This window comes from Passer montanus, unplaced genomic scaffold (assembly GCF_014805655.1).
Source record: "Passer montanus isolate IOZ18808 unplaced genomic scaffold, ASM1480565v1 scaffold15, whole genome shotgun sequence".
Lineage (NCBI taxonomy): Eukaryota > Metazoa > Chordata > Aves > Passeriformes > Passeridae > Passer > Passer montanus.
In genome coordinates this window covers 6,708,708-6,727,700 of record NW_024362051.1, presented here as the reverse complement: position 1 = coordinate 6,727,700, position 18,993 = coordinate 6,708,708, and the positions used below count along the sequence as shown (strand labels likewise).

Here is an 18,993-nt window from a genome sequence, read left to right as displayed (position 1 = left end):
TGAAGGAAGGGTCTGTTTGCACAGGGCCTCACAGAATTTGTATACAAATGAAAAAAAGCCACACTTTCAGGCTGACAGATGCTCTGAGGTGGAAAATTTCTGTAAAGCTTTTTTAGTAGCAGAGTTTATAGCTGTTACAATGACACATAGCTTCATTGTAATTTTCCATGTAAAAGGAGGCAAAAAGATTAAAAAACAAGACTAACAAAAACTCTCCCCTTCACTAGATAAGTGAGTCAAGTATAAAAATATTCCCAAGCAAATGACAGCTTTTTAGTTCATCTTTACATCAAACAATGACAGCAGTTTGCATGACTCAGACAGATGATTCGGCTGTTGTCCTCTCAGCTCACTCCACAAGGGAGGGAAGGAGAGAAGCAGTTTATTTTTAAGTCTGCCTTACTAGCAAGATTATTATGAGAAACCCATTAAAATGTTTTCTCTCCTTGAGAGCTGAGTTCTCGTTTAAAATCAACTTCAAAGATAAATAAGAGTAGGAGGGTTCCTGGGAACCTGGAGACAAAGCAGGAAGCCTTAAAGAACAGAAAGGACCTATTTTGAAAATCTGAGATGCTTTAATTCCACTCAGATCTCTTTATCTAGGACATGAACCAAAATATTTTATAACTAAATCTCTTTCAGGAAGCACATCACCTATGCCCCTATTGTTGATGAATATGTCAAATATAGGATTTTAAATGTCAGTGCAGAGTTTCCAAAGGGAGAGAGAACTGCCTGAAGGATCATCTATACTACTAACAGCCCTTTCAGAAATACTGACTTAACCTTGTGTGAGGCAGGAAGATATTCTACCTGGTTTTCAGCAACTTAGTATGAGGCTAAAATAGTCACCAAATGGGTAAAAATCAAAAAACTGGTGACCAGAAGGAAAAAATGAAGGGCACTTAATTATTTCTACTTTCTCTGCACCACACTTCGAAATGGAGATAAGGAAACATCAAATTTTCTTTCTCAAAGACTCTTTTCAGCTCTAGTATCACATTAAAATTCATAACTCCAGAAATCATGAAAGTTTGGCCTCTGTTATCACAGTGTATTATTTCCATGGGAGAGTTCAACATGTTATAAGGGAATCCTGCACAGCTCGACTCACTGCAAAATACAGCAGAGGAGCAGATGGAATATCAGCTATTTCTGAACAGAAACTATAACATCATGGAATCATAGAACATGTCTACTCTAGTTGATAGCAAGGAGAACAGTAGAAAAAGCTGCTTCTTTTGCTTTTGAATATATCTTTGTTGGCAAAGAAACTCTCAGAAAACAAGGTAAATTCATTCTATAGATTGCTTCTTTATAAAATGTGCATATAAGTTTGGCAGAAAATGCTTCAGATTTTTCTCTGAGAATAAACAGTAAAACTTGTCTAAATAGGTTTATATTTAGGCATAGAACTCTGAAAATTAAACAATACTTTGTATAATCGTAAATAAGCATGTGAATAATTTTCATATAAACAAACTTCCAGAGACAGTTTTAATCTGGGTTGGTTGATTTTTAATTTTTTTTTAACTCAGGCTTTTTTACCCTCAGAATCTCAGTAATAGGGGCATTAGTGCTTCATGCTGCCAGAATATCTCAAAATGCTAGTGGATCCTTTCCACAGAGATCTCAAGCACATTAGGATTCCTCTTCCCAAGCAGTCATCCTGCTTGCTGCAGACTCACAGAAATCCCAGTGCTCTCTTGGAATAAAATTGCCACAAGTGCCAAATGATTGAGTGGCCTCTCCCACTTATGTGTAGCCCTACCCTGGCCTATTATCAACACTCTCCCAGGCACCAATCTAGGAGCCTTGCCAGTGCTACAGGGATAAAAGCAGAGCCTGGATGGTGGATATTCTTTATAACTCTGGCTGGTAGTTTGTCATTTCATTTGTTAAGTGAGGCTGGACATGACTTTTAGTTTGGCATTTTCTTATTGTTTTTATTTTCCAAATTACAGTGACAGCGCCTACAGCTTCACTTTCGGGAATTTGTCATGAAACTGTGAAGCATGATCCAAGGTCTATCTCTGAAAAACAGACTTATTTTTCTCATATTCAGTAGGGTAAAAACAAGACTGTAGAGATTCTAAATCCATATACATTGTTTTGCTTTTCAGAAAGTGGAAGCTGAAAATAAAAATAAAACCATTTATGTAACAGAAATGATGAGGCTGAAATGAAGGAGGAGCTATTCCCACAGCGTTCTAGCTTTTGCTATTTGTGTACAGTGAAAGCAAAAGATAAAAGAAGTGCTCTTAACTAAGCACAGAAGTGAAATCAGTGTCAGATTTACAAGGAGTGATGAACTGGAAGACATGGAGGGGAGGCTGGGTAGTTGCTGTGTTCTGTGCAGGAATACAAAGGAAGTCACCAACCATCTCCTGCCTCTGTGGCCTCTGAGTACAGGCCCAGCAAAAAGGATTTGCAGCACTCAGGAAGGGTAAGCAGGCAAAGGCTGAGCACTGCTGCTGACATATGGAAAGGAGGTGGGAGGAGAAAGGGCTGCATGATCACAGCAGGGTGCAAATCTTCCATGGCTTGATTTAACACTGCACTTGTTAGAAAGTTCAGAAAGGCAGCAGTGCTACCAAATCAGGAATTCACGCTGTAAACAGTGTTTTGGACAAAAGTGAGCAACAACTTGCATTCTGCCTTTCCCCAGAAAGAAACACTCCATAGGCAGCAAATGAAAATTTGCTTTATGAAATTCCTTTTTGTTTTCCCTCCTGTCACTCCTCCCAGTTGTTAACAATATGCTATTTATTCCCTGTCATTGGATTTCACTGTTTTTCTCTAGCACCATACCAAGCACATTTTTAATGTTGTGTTGCTGAGCAGTAACTTAATGATCTTTTTCAAAACAAAAGTCAAGTCTCCCACTCTCTCCACATTCCTGCGATACATCCCCCACGCTTTCTCAAACCATCCACAGCCACTCAACACACAGCCCTAAGTACTGAGCTGCTGGTGGCAGGAGGAGAGGGGATTAGGTGGCCTGAATTTCTTCCTCAGCTTTTTGCACAGTCATGTTAGTGCAAGTTACAGTCTGAGCTGGGAGGAACAATTGCCAACCCAGCAGGCAGCTGTAAGCCCTGTCATTATGGGGAGCACCGTGTAATTCCTCAGCTCCTGAAGGCAGCTGGAGTTTCGAGCAGCACGGCTGCATTCACTTCAGACCCTGGGTGATGGATATGGCATTTTGCCTGTTCCATACTTTCAGCAAATAAGAAGCATCTTCTGAAGCTAAGAACATGCAACTAAGAGCCATTGAGGTGGTGTTCAGCAATCACTATGAGGAAAGGCATCTTAAAAATCCACTGAAAGCTTCAAAAACAAGGGAGAAAGCAGAACGCTTCTGGCCAAAGTTCCTACGACTCGCGGGCGTGTTGGCTGAAGTGGCTGTAATAAGTTTCTGAAAATTATTGGTGAAGGAACCATTTCTGACTAAAGTTTCAAACACCTTGGGCTTAATTCTGCTGTGGGGCAACTGAAATTATATTGCTTTTGTAACTCTTGTAACTGAATACTAAAATGGTTGTGATATTTCCTAAATAAAATTTCTGTTTTGATATTTCCTAAAGTGAAAATACTTCAGCTAACTTAGAAAAGGCTATTTCTGAACCTGAACTGGTTTTATGGGATCTGCAGAAGGAAAGAGAGTTACAGGAAAAGCCAAACCCTGTCAAGTGCTGTTCTTTCAATAAACTTAGCTTAAGTTTGTTTGTAGTCTGAGCAAACTACTCTTAACAAGAGTAGCACACGAGAAGTCAAAGAGATTTTCAACACAAAAAGACTCCATATTGACATGGGTGCTTTAATTCAGTTCTACTACTGACCCCATGAATTGGAGATAAAGGTTAATTATTTGTATTATAAAATTTATACTGGGCAGCAGTCCTTGGAAAGATCACAGGCCCCAGTGAACTCTCAGCTTTTGCACGATCAGCTATAGGCAAACACAAAACTACTACATTCTATGAACTATTTACTGAGAGGAGATACTTTAGGCAGTTCACTAAAGAAAAAGAAAACTCAGCTCACAAGATATTTAAATTTACAGTTCAGCATCTGGAGAAAAATAGGAGCTATCAAAAATAATTTCACTGGTTGTTACAGATATCCTCCAAAATATTACATACATAGAGGGAATGGCATTACTGTTCTCACCAAGATATTTTTTGTCTGCATCCATAGAGTCTTCAGGGAGAAAGAGTGATACAGTTTCACAGAGAAAGAGAATTTCCAGTTCATTGTGACTTGAAAGTAAATACAGGTCATCTCACAGAGGTAAATATCTCAACATGGGTTCATTTATCTTTTAAAAAAAAAAGACAAAAGCAAAAAAAGAATATGTGATCTCAACTAGATTGGATGGTTGCAGTAATCCATTCAGCCCCTTTGGGATGGAGAATACCATATTTCTACTTTATCAATGAAAACCAGATTTAGCTTATTTTTCTCTTCAGCAATCTACTCCTCGCTCCTACTTCTCCTTAAAATCAAATATTTCTAAGATTTGAATTTGGAACATGGAATCACGCAATTAATCAATCAGCCTTTACATCCAGAATCTCATCATTTCGAACATTACCTCATACATATCTCAGTGATTGTGCCTGCCGGGCTACCACTGCCTTCTAAAAAGATTACATGGACCAAAAGAAACCACTTTGTTTTGCCCTCTGGCTTTCTAAGTGAAACAAGTGTCATGGTGAAATGCTGACAAAATCCTCTCATGTTTTCCAGCTTTGAAAAATTGCAGCACCATGTTCATGTTGGAAGCACACAAGCGAAATATATATCCAGGGTTTTTTGACTTGTTTTGTTGGGGGTGTTTTTTGATTAAGCTACAGTACAATAGTTACTGAAATTTGAGCACAGAACAACTAAATTGTTCCCTGCTGTGCAGATATAGACCAGGGGAATGGAAAGATCTTAGGGACATTTTGCTGTATTTCCCCTATACATAAATTCATACATAACAGATTTCAAGTTTGCCGAACAGTAAAGGTTGAAATTAGCCTTTTGAAGCACAATACATGAACATCCAGGAGATATTTTGTAAGTTTAAATGTTTCCATGTCCTACACACTAAATTACACCAACTGTTAGAAATTATCTTCCTACTTTACTCCTGCACCACTGTATTGGAGCATCATTTAAGGGAACAAACTTCTTTCCAAATCAGCTTGCAGCAGCACATGATCACTCAATGGATGCTGTGTTTTAAACCAAGCTTTTGCCATCTGTTCCTCTGCTAATTATGAATGCTACAAATACCCACAACTACATTGCAAGGAAAAAAGTGATTAAAGTGCATATATTCTTTCTGCCATGCATCTTGGTTGTTCATCTCAAATGAAAAGCAACACCACCCACCACACAAGGCCCACAGCAGGAAGACCACAGAAGGGCAGATGTTTAGAGCTCCTCATCTGGCAATCGGCCATTGGTGATTGCTCAGAGTCCAAAATGTATTGTGCATACTCAGCAAGACAAGCTTAAACCCGTGCAGAATCACACACACATCTGAAGTGGGGCTTGCCAGCAGCTTTGCTCACAAGAGCTCTGCTGCCCAAGTCTGGGTCACCCAGGATGCTGCTCAGCAGGTAAATAATTTTCAGCTGCATCCTTCCTAAATCCCTTCCTGTTCTCTTTTCCCTCTAACCCTAACACCATCATCAAAGTGTCATTGTGGAATTGCTTGGAATGAAGTGAAACATGGTTTTGCTCATCTACCTTTTTCCCATTCTCTCTGTGTTTATAGATTCATTATCTGCTATACATGCAGACATGTGTCATGTTCTCATTTCCTCTTTCTGCCAGGTATTTGCCATCAGGAGAAATCACTGGGCTTTAGTAAAGATTGTTCCAGACATGGTTTCTCACCTAATGGACCATGTCTCCATTTCAGTCATGATTCCTCTCTCTGGATCCACTAAATCATCGAGCATTCATTTGCCTCTGAAACAGATTGTATGCTTTGTGGCTTTGGGATTTTTTTGGTATTAGGGGACCTTTTGTTTGGTTTTGTTTATTTATTTAGTTTTATTTTATTTCCTTGCACCTATAGAAAGAACTGAATAAAACACATTTATTCCATCATCGCTGTTCCAGTAACTCCTAATTTCAGGGAGCTTCAGCTTTAAAATCAGCCAGGCCTTAAGGATCTTATGGCATCTTCTTTTATATCCACATCTCTCCTTAGTGAGTTCAGATTTTATAGACAACTCTGTGTCATTCTGGAGGGAACACATCAACTGCACCATCCCTGATATATCAGTAATGGGTTTGCAATTATGGCGGCAGGTTTCAAAATTGCTTCCTATTTGCAGCTTCTTTTTTTGCTAATGGAAACTGCAGCACATGCCACATCTGTCTGTATTTGTACATTGCCCTGCTGTAATAGAATATTGCTCGTTCTTGATTACACAGGGACATAGTCTGCCATTAAAGTGTGGATGCAGTATCTCTACAGAAACTGATGCTAAGGTTGTGCAGTTACTTAAAAAAATACTGATAGCAAAATATGGCCCATAAGAAGTTGTTTGGATTTCTTTTTCCTTTACATACTGAGATAGGACTATTTGTGATGCCATATGTTACTTTACAAGGGGAAGTTTCAATATATTTTATCACAGTTCTAAAATTGTTTATAGTAGCTTTTTGTGAATGTTCAAAAATTGTTGATCTATATCCATTAAAGTTCCTTGTACTCATGTTCAGTCTTCTTTTCTCTTTTACAGGCAGTGCACACAGATAGGAAATGCTTGCTCACAATCTCCAACAGCACTATCTCCAGGGGAAAAGGATTACATTTCATCTCAGGTTATAAGTTCATTACAAGTCACAAAACCTTTGCTCTGCTGAGCTTTTTAACTTATTAAGATAAGACACATGCATAAGAAAGCAAGCACTTCTCCATCAGAAGAGACAAAGGCTTTATAAAAATGAGACTAAATATAAAAACAGACATTCGTGTCACATAAGGATCCTCATTTCAGTCCATCTTGCCTCATATGCCAATGAAAATAAACCCTTAAGTGTCTTGTTATATCCAACTTAACTTTGTTATATAAGCATGAAGAGACTAATAAATCTGTGGTCACTGATCTGAATCACTTCCTTATGAGCAAATATATCTGGTTTACCAGCTTCCTTCATGCTGCATAACTGCAGTTCTACACATAACTGACAGTATGCAGTATTTTAGCAGTTTATATTTGTTCTAATTAAATGTGGCACAATTTCTTTTTGGATGCTGCTGTCCTGCGTGAACCATAATGTAGAGATTCATGGTTATGCTTAAGGAGTACTGCAGACAATTCTGTATTTAAACCACTAATTATCATATGTTTATAGATATTCCCACTGAATGCAGCACTCCAGTGTACTTTTATTAAAACAGGGGTTTTTTAAGATAAGTTTTAAAAAGATCAGTAGGTGTAAAGGACCTGAGCCTCATAAGTTTCACTAGATGTAGTTTAACATATAAATAAATAAATCAGGAAATCCACTCTGCCTAATATCCCTGCTTTAACAAGAAATACCTAGTCTCCCTCCAATATGCTACTCACCTAACATTAAATAAATAATAAATAAAATTTAGCTAGCACAGAAGATTGCTTACCCTGACTTCACATATTAAAAAAAAAAAAAAAGAACAAACTTTATCCCTTATATATCTTGAGTGAAGTTAATGTTATCAAACAAGAAATGAATCTGGGCCAATAAACACTGCTGTCAGATAGTGGCACATATATCCACACAGACCTGTTAAGCTTTGTCTTTCTGTATTCCAGCACAGTTCATCGCTCTGCAGAAGAGCACTGTCCTGGGACTTGCATGACATAAATTTTGTTGTTATATCTGGCATTAGCTTGATGGATAACTCTGAACCAGCTTTATCCTCTGCTTTCACATCTGTCTAATCTAGAATACATCCCCATGTGCCTAACCATGTCAGAAAAGTGCTTTCCCATGTAGTACGGGATGCAACAAAAAGATTCAGAACTTTCAAGAGAGAGGAAGGGTCCTCAACTCGCGCTTCGCAGCGTGGTCCCCTGAGCAGCTCCAGCAGCAGACAGCTCTGGCAGCACAGCCGGGCCCTGAGCGGCTCCAGCCCCAGACAGCTCCGGGCAGGACATGGCCGATCCCTGAGAGGCTTCAGCACCGGACAGCTCCGGCAGGGCATGGCCGTTCCCCTGAGCAGCTCCAGCACCGGACAGCTCCGGCAGGGCATGGCCGATCCCCTCAGCACCTCCAGACCCGGGCAGCTCCGGGCAGCACGGCCGGTTCATTGCGATGCTCCAGCACCGGACAGCTCCGGCAGGGCATGGCCGATCCCCGGGCAGCACGGCCAGGCCCTGAGAGGCTCCAGCTCCGGGCAGGGCACGGCCGTCCCCCTCAGCACCTCCAGAACCGGGCAGCTCCGGGCAGCACGGCCGATCCCCTGAGCGGCTCCAGAACCAGATAGCTCCAGCAGGGCATGGCCGATCCCCTGAGCGGCTCCAGCCCCGGGCAGCTCCGGCAGGGCATGGCCGATTCCATGAACAGCTCCAGCCCAGCTCCGGCAGGGCATGGCCGATCCCCTGGGGGGCTCCAGCTCCGGCCGTCCCCGATGGAGCCTCGGCAAACCCTACAAGAGCCAGAGCTGCATCGTGCTCTGGCAGCAGGGCGGGCACTGGTGCATGTACAAGGACAGGACTGACAGAGCTGTTCTAGAAATCAAGTGTTCAAAGTACAACACTCTTGTTATTAACCGAGAAATGCCAGGGAATTCTGACTTCTCTCAAAATGATTTTTATAAATATTTACCAATTGTACTCAAATTCTGCCAAGAACTTCAACGTCCCTAGTACACACAGAAACACTATTCCAAAAGCAATGTTTTCCACTCCCTTGAAGAAACAATTTAGCCTAACTTCTTCTTAATCCTACAAGTATAATTTTCAGCCTCTCTCCCGTTCTCTAACATTTAAGCATCTCCCCACTGAGTTCCAAAGACTGCAGCTGCTTTTACCTTTCTACCTCAATCTGTTGTCCAGGTTCAAGTTCTCTAAGTGCTGCCACTTGAAGAGAAAGCCAGAAAGGCCAAACACTAGAAGTCACTACAGAACACTAGAAGACAGTGCTGGAATAAACTTGTGAAGCGACAACAGAATGCAGGGAAGGAAGGATGGAGACTGATGTCCAAGCTGAAAACCACACAAAATTTATGCTGTGCAATTTCAAATGAAATTGTGTACACAGCTGAATCTCCTGATTAGACAATTTCAAAGCAACCTGCAGAGACAGACAAGTATCACTTACCTCTATCAATCCCCGTGTTAGTCAGAACTCAACTATAAGCGTGATATATTGAAACCTTTTTCAAAAACTAATCTGAAAATAGTTACTCTGACAGTAATTTTTAATAAAGTATTTTTCCATCTACCTGGGAGAAAGCAATCAGTGAAGTAAATTTATGACACAAAGTTCATTAAGAGGACAGCTAAGATCACAGAATTAATTGAAGTCCCCATGTACCTATTTAATGAGAATGATTTTCTGCTACCCAGGATTACAAGCAAAGTCACAGAAGTGACAGATAAAGACCAATCTACTCCCTGCCAAAGCCACTATTGAGTAGCTTAGCAATTTATCTGTAAACTGAATTTTGAATCATATCTTAGCCTTGAAAGTCATTAGACATTAGCTGCTCAGTCCAAATGTGTAATTCAATTTTAGCTGCCAACCTGCTACAGCAAATCCCCCAATGATAACTGCTGGAGTTATCTAGCTGATGACAGACTGCTTACTCAGAGTTAGGACTTGGCAACTCCTCAGCAACAAGTCCCTTTCTAAAGCTGGAAGAGTTAAGTGGTGGAAGTACAGAAAATCACACTGGAGGCAGCAGCATCACCTTAATTTTACTCTGTGTCAACTCTGCTTTCTTGTTTTGGTTGAATCTATAAAATGTGTACTTTGTAGATGACAGATGTTTGATTTTCAGATAGTTTGTTTCTTGCAGGGTGCTTCTTCTATTTATACTGGTGAAACACCTGATCTTTCAGGCTTTTCCAATTCCACAATGTCCTCCAAAAGGCAAAGAGAACTGTTTAATCTAACTGGTCTGTCATGTACTGTGTTCTTTGTCTAAAAGAGCAGGAAGATAAGCAATACAAAAATAAAATTCAAGCTTCACTAAAGTCTTTGACAATTGGCAAATTTTTGACAACCAGTTTCAATATAACCAAGACTTTGAACAGCTCCTTTGGACAAATCTCTGTTTTGGTTATGTAAGGAAAGGAATAATCAAACAGTCCTTGCATAACCAGATGTTATCTAAAAGAAATAGGTTTTCATACCCCAGATATAATATTTGAAATCCATTTTCCTCATGAAGTTCTACTTCTTGTAAAAGCAGCTCAGCTGCTCTACCCCAAATTCAGGCAGGCTTGCATTTTACCCTGAAAACACGCACAAGTTGATAAAGACACTGACTGGAATTCTATGTCTCTAGCCTCATGGTTTAAACTGTAAGTATAAAGCAAATACTTTAAAACTCCGAGAAATCCCACCCCATTCCCACATCCTCCCCACCCCCCAAAAAAAGAGGTGATAATCTCCCCAATGGTCAAAACAGGGTATCATAAATAGGTTTTAACTTGTAACTTTTGGCCCTTGAGAATAATGGACCTGTTTTTCTGGATCTAACTCTGGACAACTTACCTAAAATAAAAGTAGTATCATCTACCCATAGACACCTGAGCTTGATAGCAGCTCTTACACTAACCAACATCAGAACTCAGCCTCCTATAATGACCCATTTTATATTACACTGACATATGGCTCATTTGTGTGGCATTTGTTTCCTTTTTTCCTTTTGTGAATTTCTCCGGAATCTGTCAAAATTACAATTTAAATTTGGATAAAAACAACGCCCTATGGAAAAGAAATCCACTGTGGGGTGGGGGAGAACGACAGGACGGGGCAAGCAGTAGAATACAAGAAACATTACTCTAAAAATGCATAAAACATGTTGGAGAAAATGTTAAAACTACAGAATTTCATGGCAGGGATATGATTTGTGACTGCAGTCTGCAGAATCCTTCTGTCAGTGAGAAAACTATTAAAGTTATAATTTGAAACATAACACAGAAACTAACACCCTAGTTTTGTACTGACCTACTTAACTTTAGAGTCTTAGGTAATTCCTAGGGAAGCTGGATAAGTGTCAGTTAATTAGAAAAAGCTGGCTCTCTGTACCTTCCTTAAGTTAATTATTCTGACATAAATGCCATTATTTTTCCCCTTGTCCACTGTAAAAGGAAAGTGTCAAGTTTGAGAAGGGCTTTTTGAAAAAGCATATCTCCTCTGTTGTAAGAAGCTGATTATGCATTACACTTGCACAGATTCAGTTTCATGTTTTCCTATTCTTTTAAATTTCATGCAAGTACATCTCAGCTGTACTTTTCGATCACATTTATATTCCAGCCCTGTCCCCCTGTTGAGTAAGAATTGCTCTAAGAGACAACCTATGCTAGGACTGCCTGGGTAGACTTATAAATCACATTTCAACTCTGTTGTACTGCAGATCCACTGGAATGCACAGACACAGTCTTCACCTTCAATTAAATCTCAAGGTGGGCTTGGAACGATAATCCCCTGGGAAGGCAGCCTGAGGTGCCTGTGTCCTGTCACAACCCAGCCACTTGGTACATCCATTACCCAGCCAGCAGTTATTCTTCAAAGGTACTGTAACCTTCCTTATGACTGAATTCACTACAAATAATTATCAGGCCCTGAACGGTTTCTCCAGGAATGTATGTATTGAATGTGCCAATACCTGCTTCACAGAAAAACCTGTGCTTACATTTGAGGTAAAAAAAGAAAAAAGAGATGTTCCATTAATAAATTGTTGGCAGAAAAATACTTCATTCTTCCTGTAGACCTAAATACAATATTAAAAAAAAAAAGAAAATGTGTTATCAAGTCCCTGGTAACGAGACCCATTGAAGGCAGGTGTCTGCCAGGGAAGGGATAGCAGAAAAAACCTATTCTACAGAAATGACCTCTCACTTCAAAAATCCCACCAGAGCAGGAGATATTTGGGTGTCACAGATCAGGTTCCACAAGAATGCATGGATAAGGAGCAAGACAACATCCAGCAAGGGGCTTTAAATCTCATAGACACATGATATAAAAACCCAAGGCCTTTAGAATCTTGATACAATGCTGGATTTTGTGTCCTTTTCTCAGTAAAGATTCTGAAGAAAATACACTCCTTTATAATGACCTTTGTTTGAGTAAATTAATATATTATATTATTTTAAAACAGGTCTTTTCTCCTGTGATGCTGGAAGGCCGTTGGATGGCCAACTCCATAAAAGTCTTTCATTAATTTTACTGATCAGAAGTGCTCACAATATTCATAATTACGTGGTCCCTTCTATACATAGTACATTTTTACTTCTTCAATAGAAGCAGAAGTATTTCATTTTCTGCATTCCTACAATATATTTGCTCTCCTCAGAGTAGTATTACTTTTGCAACTTAGAATAACTCTGCAAATCAATGGAAGTACACAGGTTTTCCCTCTCATCTATTTCAAGCTGAGCTGCCAGGACCCAGAATAAATTTGTGTTAGCTCTCAATTCCATGACCTTCCACTTTGTACTTTTAAATTTCATTTCATTTCTATTACCTGAGTTCCCAAGGTCTTCCAATTCTGCCTGCTTGGTATTCCAACCCTTCTCAATACTGGCCATGTTTTCCAACTCCCTGCTATCAAGTTTCACTACCACACTTCTAATTTGGGGCTAAAAAAAACAGAGAAAGTTAAGAGACAACAAGGGGACATGCAGTGAAGAAGTGTGAAGAGCCAGCCCAAAGGACAAAAATCAGTGGCAAATGCAACAATGCAAATCCTCCAGTTCCTAATCCTGTATGTGCTTTGTCACCTAACACTGCACTTCTGATCAGGTGTGAGGAGGAATTTGCAGGCTCAGAAAGGTGATGTACATTAATAGCTGACAAAATTGTCCCTTCAGTGGTTTGTGTCAGAAGTCTAATATCTATCTAACCTGTTGATAACCATGCTCAGCAGGAATAGTTATGTGTAACTATTTATCCCCAGTAAGTCTGAGCAATGGGTACACACAGATGATGACATTTCATGCCTTGCTTCTTAGGCTTGCACAGTCTCAAAGCATCTCCAGGCATAGAATATGTGTAACTATTTATCCCCAGTAAGTCTGAGCAATGGGTACACACAGATGATGACAATTCATGCCTTGCTTCTTAGGCTTGCAGTCTCAAAGCATCTCCAGGCATAGAAAGCATGGAGGTTTTAACATGATAGCCTGAACTGAAACTCTGTAAGCAATAAAATTTAGAGAAACAGCTTAGTTAATGTTCAGAACGTGGTCTGGCAGCCTGCCATGCATAAACATGCACTGAAACCAGAGTTCATGCCAAGATTCTTAGCTTTCAACTTCATAGAAATTCCTCATGTGGTTTATACTAGATCCTCTTAGTTCATTTAACTTTTTTCTTCCTTTTTGCAGTTTAATCCATGGCTAGTTTAACTTATTACCTTTTTATATATAAGCATTAATAATGTAATAGACATAACTCCAAGCAGAAGTAATAGAATTAGTCCGTTCGTACAACTTTGATTAAAGACAGATCTAACACCAAAATGACATTTATTCTGTGCCTTCTGTGCCAAGCCTCTATGAGCACAATGAGATGCAGCAGTGTGACCTGTTACAACATGTATGCTTATTCCCATAACAATAAATGCTTCCTAAGGCTCATAAGAATTCACATTCAGCTACAAAATCTTTGCTGAAGCTCCTCTCAAGCCAAAGGATCCCTCTCCACAGGTTTGATCAAAAGATTGAGGTCTTCATATTTGGGTTTCTGGTATCAGAAGGTCTAATTTGACTTTCATAATCCTGATGTCTGCTTTTCCAAGCCTCCGATCTGCACAAGGGAAATAGCTAGAGGTCCTCCCTAGAGAGTGCATCTTGCTTACTTTTTTCTTTTTCTAGTAATAATTACATTGATTTACTTCTTGTTTTTTAGAAACTTACTAGTCCGTTACTTAAGTATGTACCAAGCCACATTCAATATATGGATTAGGTGAATAATAAATTCCATATTACCACAGATTCTGAGCTCCATCCTTTCTTATTTACAGCTTCAACATATAGTTGTGAGGAAGAAAAATACCATTATCCCCAGCTACAAAATGAAACTTAAGACACAGCCAAGATTTTGTCATGTATCACACAAAGTCCGTGGCAGACAAGGAAAAAGGGGTGAAAGACAGACTGGAAGAACAGGTTTGGCTTGCACTGAAAACTTATTAATACCACAGACATTACACTGTTATTGATGCTGGGAAGATGTAAAATATACAAGACTCTGAACAGCAAATGTTTCACAACAGATCAGCCACACTGGTCTTACTATTTATTTACAGCTGTTTGTTTTTAAAGTGGAGAAGTTAATCAACAAATTGTGTTCAAATCACAAGAAAAGATTGTGTTATAAACTGTTGTTTTAGACACATCCCTTGAGGCCTTTGGAGAATGATGACACATTTCACACTATTGAATTCAGTCACATTTAAAAACTTAACATGATTCTGTGGCTGTAATCCAGATTTCAAACAAGGTGTACTTCTGTGCCCTCTTTTCACAGGAAAGTAGTGACTGCTGAGACAGTAAGTGCAACTACCATGTTGCCTTTGCCCAAAAGAAATATGGATCACAAAAAAAAAAAAAATTGAAAAAAATCAATCAATAGTTTCTCATCAAATTAGGCCATAATGGCCCGCAGCTCAATAAGGCTGACCAACCAATTGATTTTGAAAAGAATAACTGAAAAAGTTGAGAAATGCTTAATTTAAAATTTTATATTCAATTGCACATCATCTGGGTAAACAACCCTCCCAGTACTGCAACATTATGACAGATTTATATGCACATCTGTGTGTGCAGATGTTTGTGCTGTTGCACATAAAGTGGCCACACCCACTCAGAGCTTTGAGCATCAAATCTCAGCTCCACTCCTTCAGTGTTTTTCCCCACCACCCAGAAGGGCACAGTCATGTAAATATTTGTGCAAACATGTTTATATAACATGACATATATTTCAGAGAGCAGCTAAGGGTAATTGTGCTAATTACTGCAACCTTGCCTCTGCTGATTTACGAGGTACGAGGCTTCTGCCCTGGAGTGACTGCAGTGTCAGGTCCAAGAAAGTTTTAACTGCAACACCACTCCTGCACTCCAGCCTCCTGTGCAAAGCCTACGCTGAGAACCTCATGCAGACATGATGTCTATAAAATTAGTTTATTGGTTTGGCAATGAGAGGAAGAGGGAAGACAATTTTCCTAGAAATCAACACTTATCCATGACTGCTGGCCTAGTCCATCCACAGCAATTAATATTCTTATGATGCATCTCGTCAGGCAGCCTTTTAAGAAACGTTTTAAGAAATATTTTAACAATCTGTCCCCAACAGCACAGCCATGAGGTAATGACCAGATTTCTTCTAACCACATCTCTGCAAGCGAGAAGTGTCTGTCACTGCTGTACCTGCTATGCTGGCAGCAACTCTACCTATGCACATCTTCATCTGTGGGCACAGAACCTCTCATGGAAGATTATCATCCAGTAATTCAATCTGGTTGAAGACAACTAATTAAGAGCTTAATTACATATGTAAGCTTTTTATATTTTCTTTTTGGGAAAGGCTTAGTAGGAGATGATTACTAGTCTCTATTAATTTGCTCCATAAAAGGTTTCATGAATAATCATATGTAAAATGCTAGTTTTGAAGTAATTCAATAGAACCTTTAAGATGGCCAGATAGAAAAATACCTAAGCTTTGATGAACTTTGTATTACTGCTTTTGCTTGGTAGACCACTGGTTAAGGTTGGTTTTACTTTTCCATAGAATGATTCTTCCTACAGAAAAGAGTTTTGACGCTTTATGGGGTTTTGTAGCATTTTCAGAAGGTCTAAAAAGGCATTCTTAGCCGTGAAAAGGTATTCTTCATGAATATTTTCCACAAGAAGAGGAATAGTTTCTCTGGACTTGTGAGACTGTGTCTTGGAAAAAGGGACAAGAAAAGAAGTTGCAAAGACTCCAGTTTTAAAGGGAAAAGAAAGAGGGAAGCAGAAAGCATAAAAAATGCATAAACTGAAATAAAACCTTTAAACCTTGTGATTAACATGAGGCCTCCATTTGGAAGTAGACTGTTGAAAGATTGCATGCTACAAATCTGTCTCTAGTCAGAAGTGTTTTCAGACTAATGTCAATTTCATTCAATTCACCATTTTCAAATGTGCTCAATTCTCATGTCAAGTGGGATGTAGAAATTAACAAGTGAAATCCCCAACCTCTGTTCCCCAGAAGAATAAACCAGATATTTACAAAGATTCCCTTGAAGTCTGGTAAATCTAAGAATCCATTTTTACTGTGGAATGCCCTTTTCTGTATGAGAACTCAGCAGCCCCAGCAGGAGGATGTGCGCAGTGACTGCACGTGAGGACACACTCCAAGACAGCTGTTCATTGGCACCATTGCTAAGGCCACACTCTCTTATGCTGAGATTCCAAGCAGAATTTCTCACACAGAGATGACCAAAACTACAGAAAAAACACAGGGAGAATAAGCTAAGCAGGTATGCACCACATTTAACTGCAATACTTTGACTTCCCCTTTGCAAAGTCAAATCCAATTTTAGGATAACAGAGACAAAAGCAGAGTGTGAAAGTTTGACTTGTTAATATCCTATAAAGGACCAGGATTCCTAAATAAACAAACCAATTCTTATAGAAGGGTACTACCAGAACTGATAGCCAGCTCTAGTCTTCCCTTTCCTAGAGTCTCACTGTGGCCACGGTGCACGAATTCCAGAAACTAAAGAACATTTAACCTCACTGTGCTCATGATCAACACGATCAGTAAAGCTTCCGTCACACAGTATTGGGCAGACTGAAGCAGGGTTTTCTGTGTGCTCCAAAAAAGCTTCTCCAGTGAACAGACAGCAGAAGTAAAAGGAACTACTTAAATATTACTTCTATTTTAAATAAGTTGCATTTCTCTTTCTGCTGTTATTGACTTAATACACGATTGTATTCAAACTAGGGGAAGTCTAGAATTCATTTTGAGCGTAAGAAATTAATTTGTTTTATACAGATAACACATCTTGAAAATAGCCCTTTTTTCCAAACTATAGGGGAAAAAACGAGCCAAAGCACTGCTTCCTCCACCGCTTCCTCCACTATACCAGCCTCAAAGATCTCTAAAGGCAGAATTGACAATAAAATCCTTTCCACAAAAACTGCAGGCACAAAAAGCTTCGCTGTTTACCACCTTGTGGCTTGAACTGGTAACTATTCCTTCTTACACACAGCATTCCATCATTTTTCAGTTAACCAGACTCTTAAGCAGCAAGCACTGAAACTTCACTCAAAGTTCCTCCCCAGAGGAAAATCGAATACCATAAGAACAGCAAGACTGACACGGAGCCCAAGCCGCCCCAATCGATGGGGTAAATCAAGAATGCCAGGACTGTCTGTCCAGCTGCCAAACAGCTCTGAGCATCCTTCACACAGGCAGCAACCGGTTGCCCAAGCTGCATTTCTCTACTACCCACAGCCCTCGGCAGCCAGCAGCCCCTGGAAGGATGCGACGGTGAACGGAACAAGAAACGTGCGGTAAAGGGAGAAGTACTCACATCCCGGAATTTGTTCCAGTACTTGTCTTTATCGTACTGCGAAACGGTGCTCAGCCATTTGTCGTTGTCCAGGAAATTGCCATGATTGCTGTTACTCGTGATGATTTCAGGATGCCGGCTCTCCACTTGCAGGAAGCACCAGGCAGCGATCACCAGCACCCCCGACATCTGCAACGAGAGGAGCGGAGCGGAGAGGAGCGGCGAGGGGCAGCGGGGCAGCGGCGGCTCCTCGGGCGCCCAACTTTTGAGGGGACCCAACTTGGGGCCACTCGCCCTTCACGGCCCTCGCCAACTTCTGGCCGCGGAGCTGACGGCTCCGAGACCCACCGCCCCCCCGCCCAGCCCGGAGGGGCGGGGAACAGCATCAGTAACAACAATAATAATAACAACAATAAAAACAAAACGGGCCGCTGGGGCCGGGCGGGGAGCAGCCAGGGGACAGCAGCGGTACAGAACCGCGGCCAAGCCGCCCGCGGGCGCAGCCGGCGCTGGCTCCGCGAAGTTTGGCTGCCAGGGCGGAGAGGAAGCTCCTACCTCCGGGCAGTGCCGCGGGCCGGGCTCGCAGCACCGTGCGCCGCTCGTCCTCCTCGCGCTGCCGCGCTGCGCTGTGGCTGAGCCGCGCGCGGTGCCGCTGGGCTGCGTGCGGTGCCGCTGCGCTCTGTGTCTGCGCTGTGGCGGTGCCGCTGCCTGTCTATCTGTCTGCCTGCCTGTCTGTCTGCCTATCTGCCTGCCTGTCTGTCGGAGCCCGCGCGGAGCCGCTGCCCGTGCCGGGTCCCGAGCGCGCCGTGTCCGTGCGGCGGGTGCGCGCGACGCCTAGGAAAGGAGGCGGTTAAATATCGCAAAGCAAGAGGAGGGTGATGGGTTCTTTTCCAGAGACAGGAGAAGGAGCAATGGCCATAAATTAGACAGAAGTTTCACCTGAACATGAGGAAGAACTTCAGGTGGAGGGTGACTGGAACGGGCTGCCCAGGGAGGGCGTGGAGTGTCCCTGTGTGGAGACATTCTAAATTCATCGGGACACGGTCCTGTGTCACCTGCTCCGTGCCCTGGCACTGGAGTTGGGCTGGGTGACCTCCAGGGATCACTTCCTATCCAAACAATTCAGAGATTCAGTGAAACCTGGTGGGGGTGTCTGAGGATACCTGGAGAGGAGGGCTGTAAGCAATCCTGGGAAGAAGGGGTGTAAGCAATCCTGGGAAGGAGGGCTGTAAGGAATACTGGGGAGGGGGTCTCTGAGGATACCT

General features: G+C 41.2%; 1 protein-coding gene across 1 annotated transcript in view; it reads right to left on the bottom strand.

Moving 5' to 3' along the window:
- SPOCK1 (SPARC (osteonectin), cwcv and kazal like domains proteoglycan 1) overlaps positions 1 to 18,550 on the bottom strand; it is a 272,406-nt gene extending 253,856 nt beyond the window's left edge. Inside the window, exons 1-2 of the mRNA XM_039701668.1 lie at positions 18,284 to 18,550; positions 17,750 to 17,917 (exon numbers count right to left, since the gene is read on the bottom strand). Of these exons, the coding sequence (XP_039557602.1) occupies positions 17,750 to 17,917 (168 nt within the window). The 5' untranslated portion in view covers positions 18,284 to 18,550. The remainder of the gene's footprint in view (positions 1 to 17,749; positions 17,918 to 18,283) is intronic.
- Positions 18,551 to 18,993: the final 443 nt, after the last annotated feature.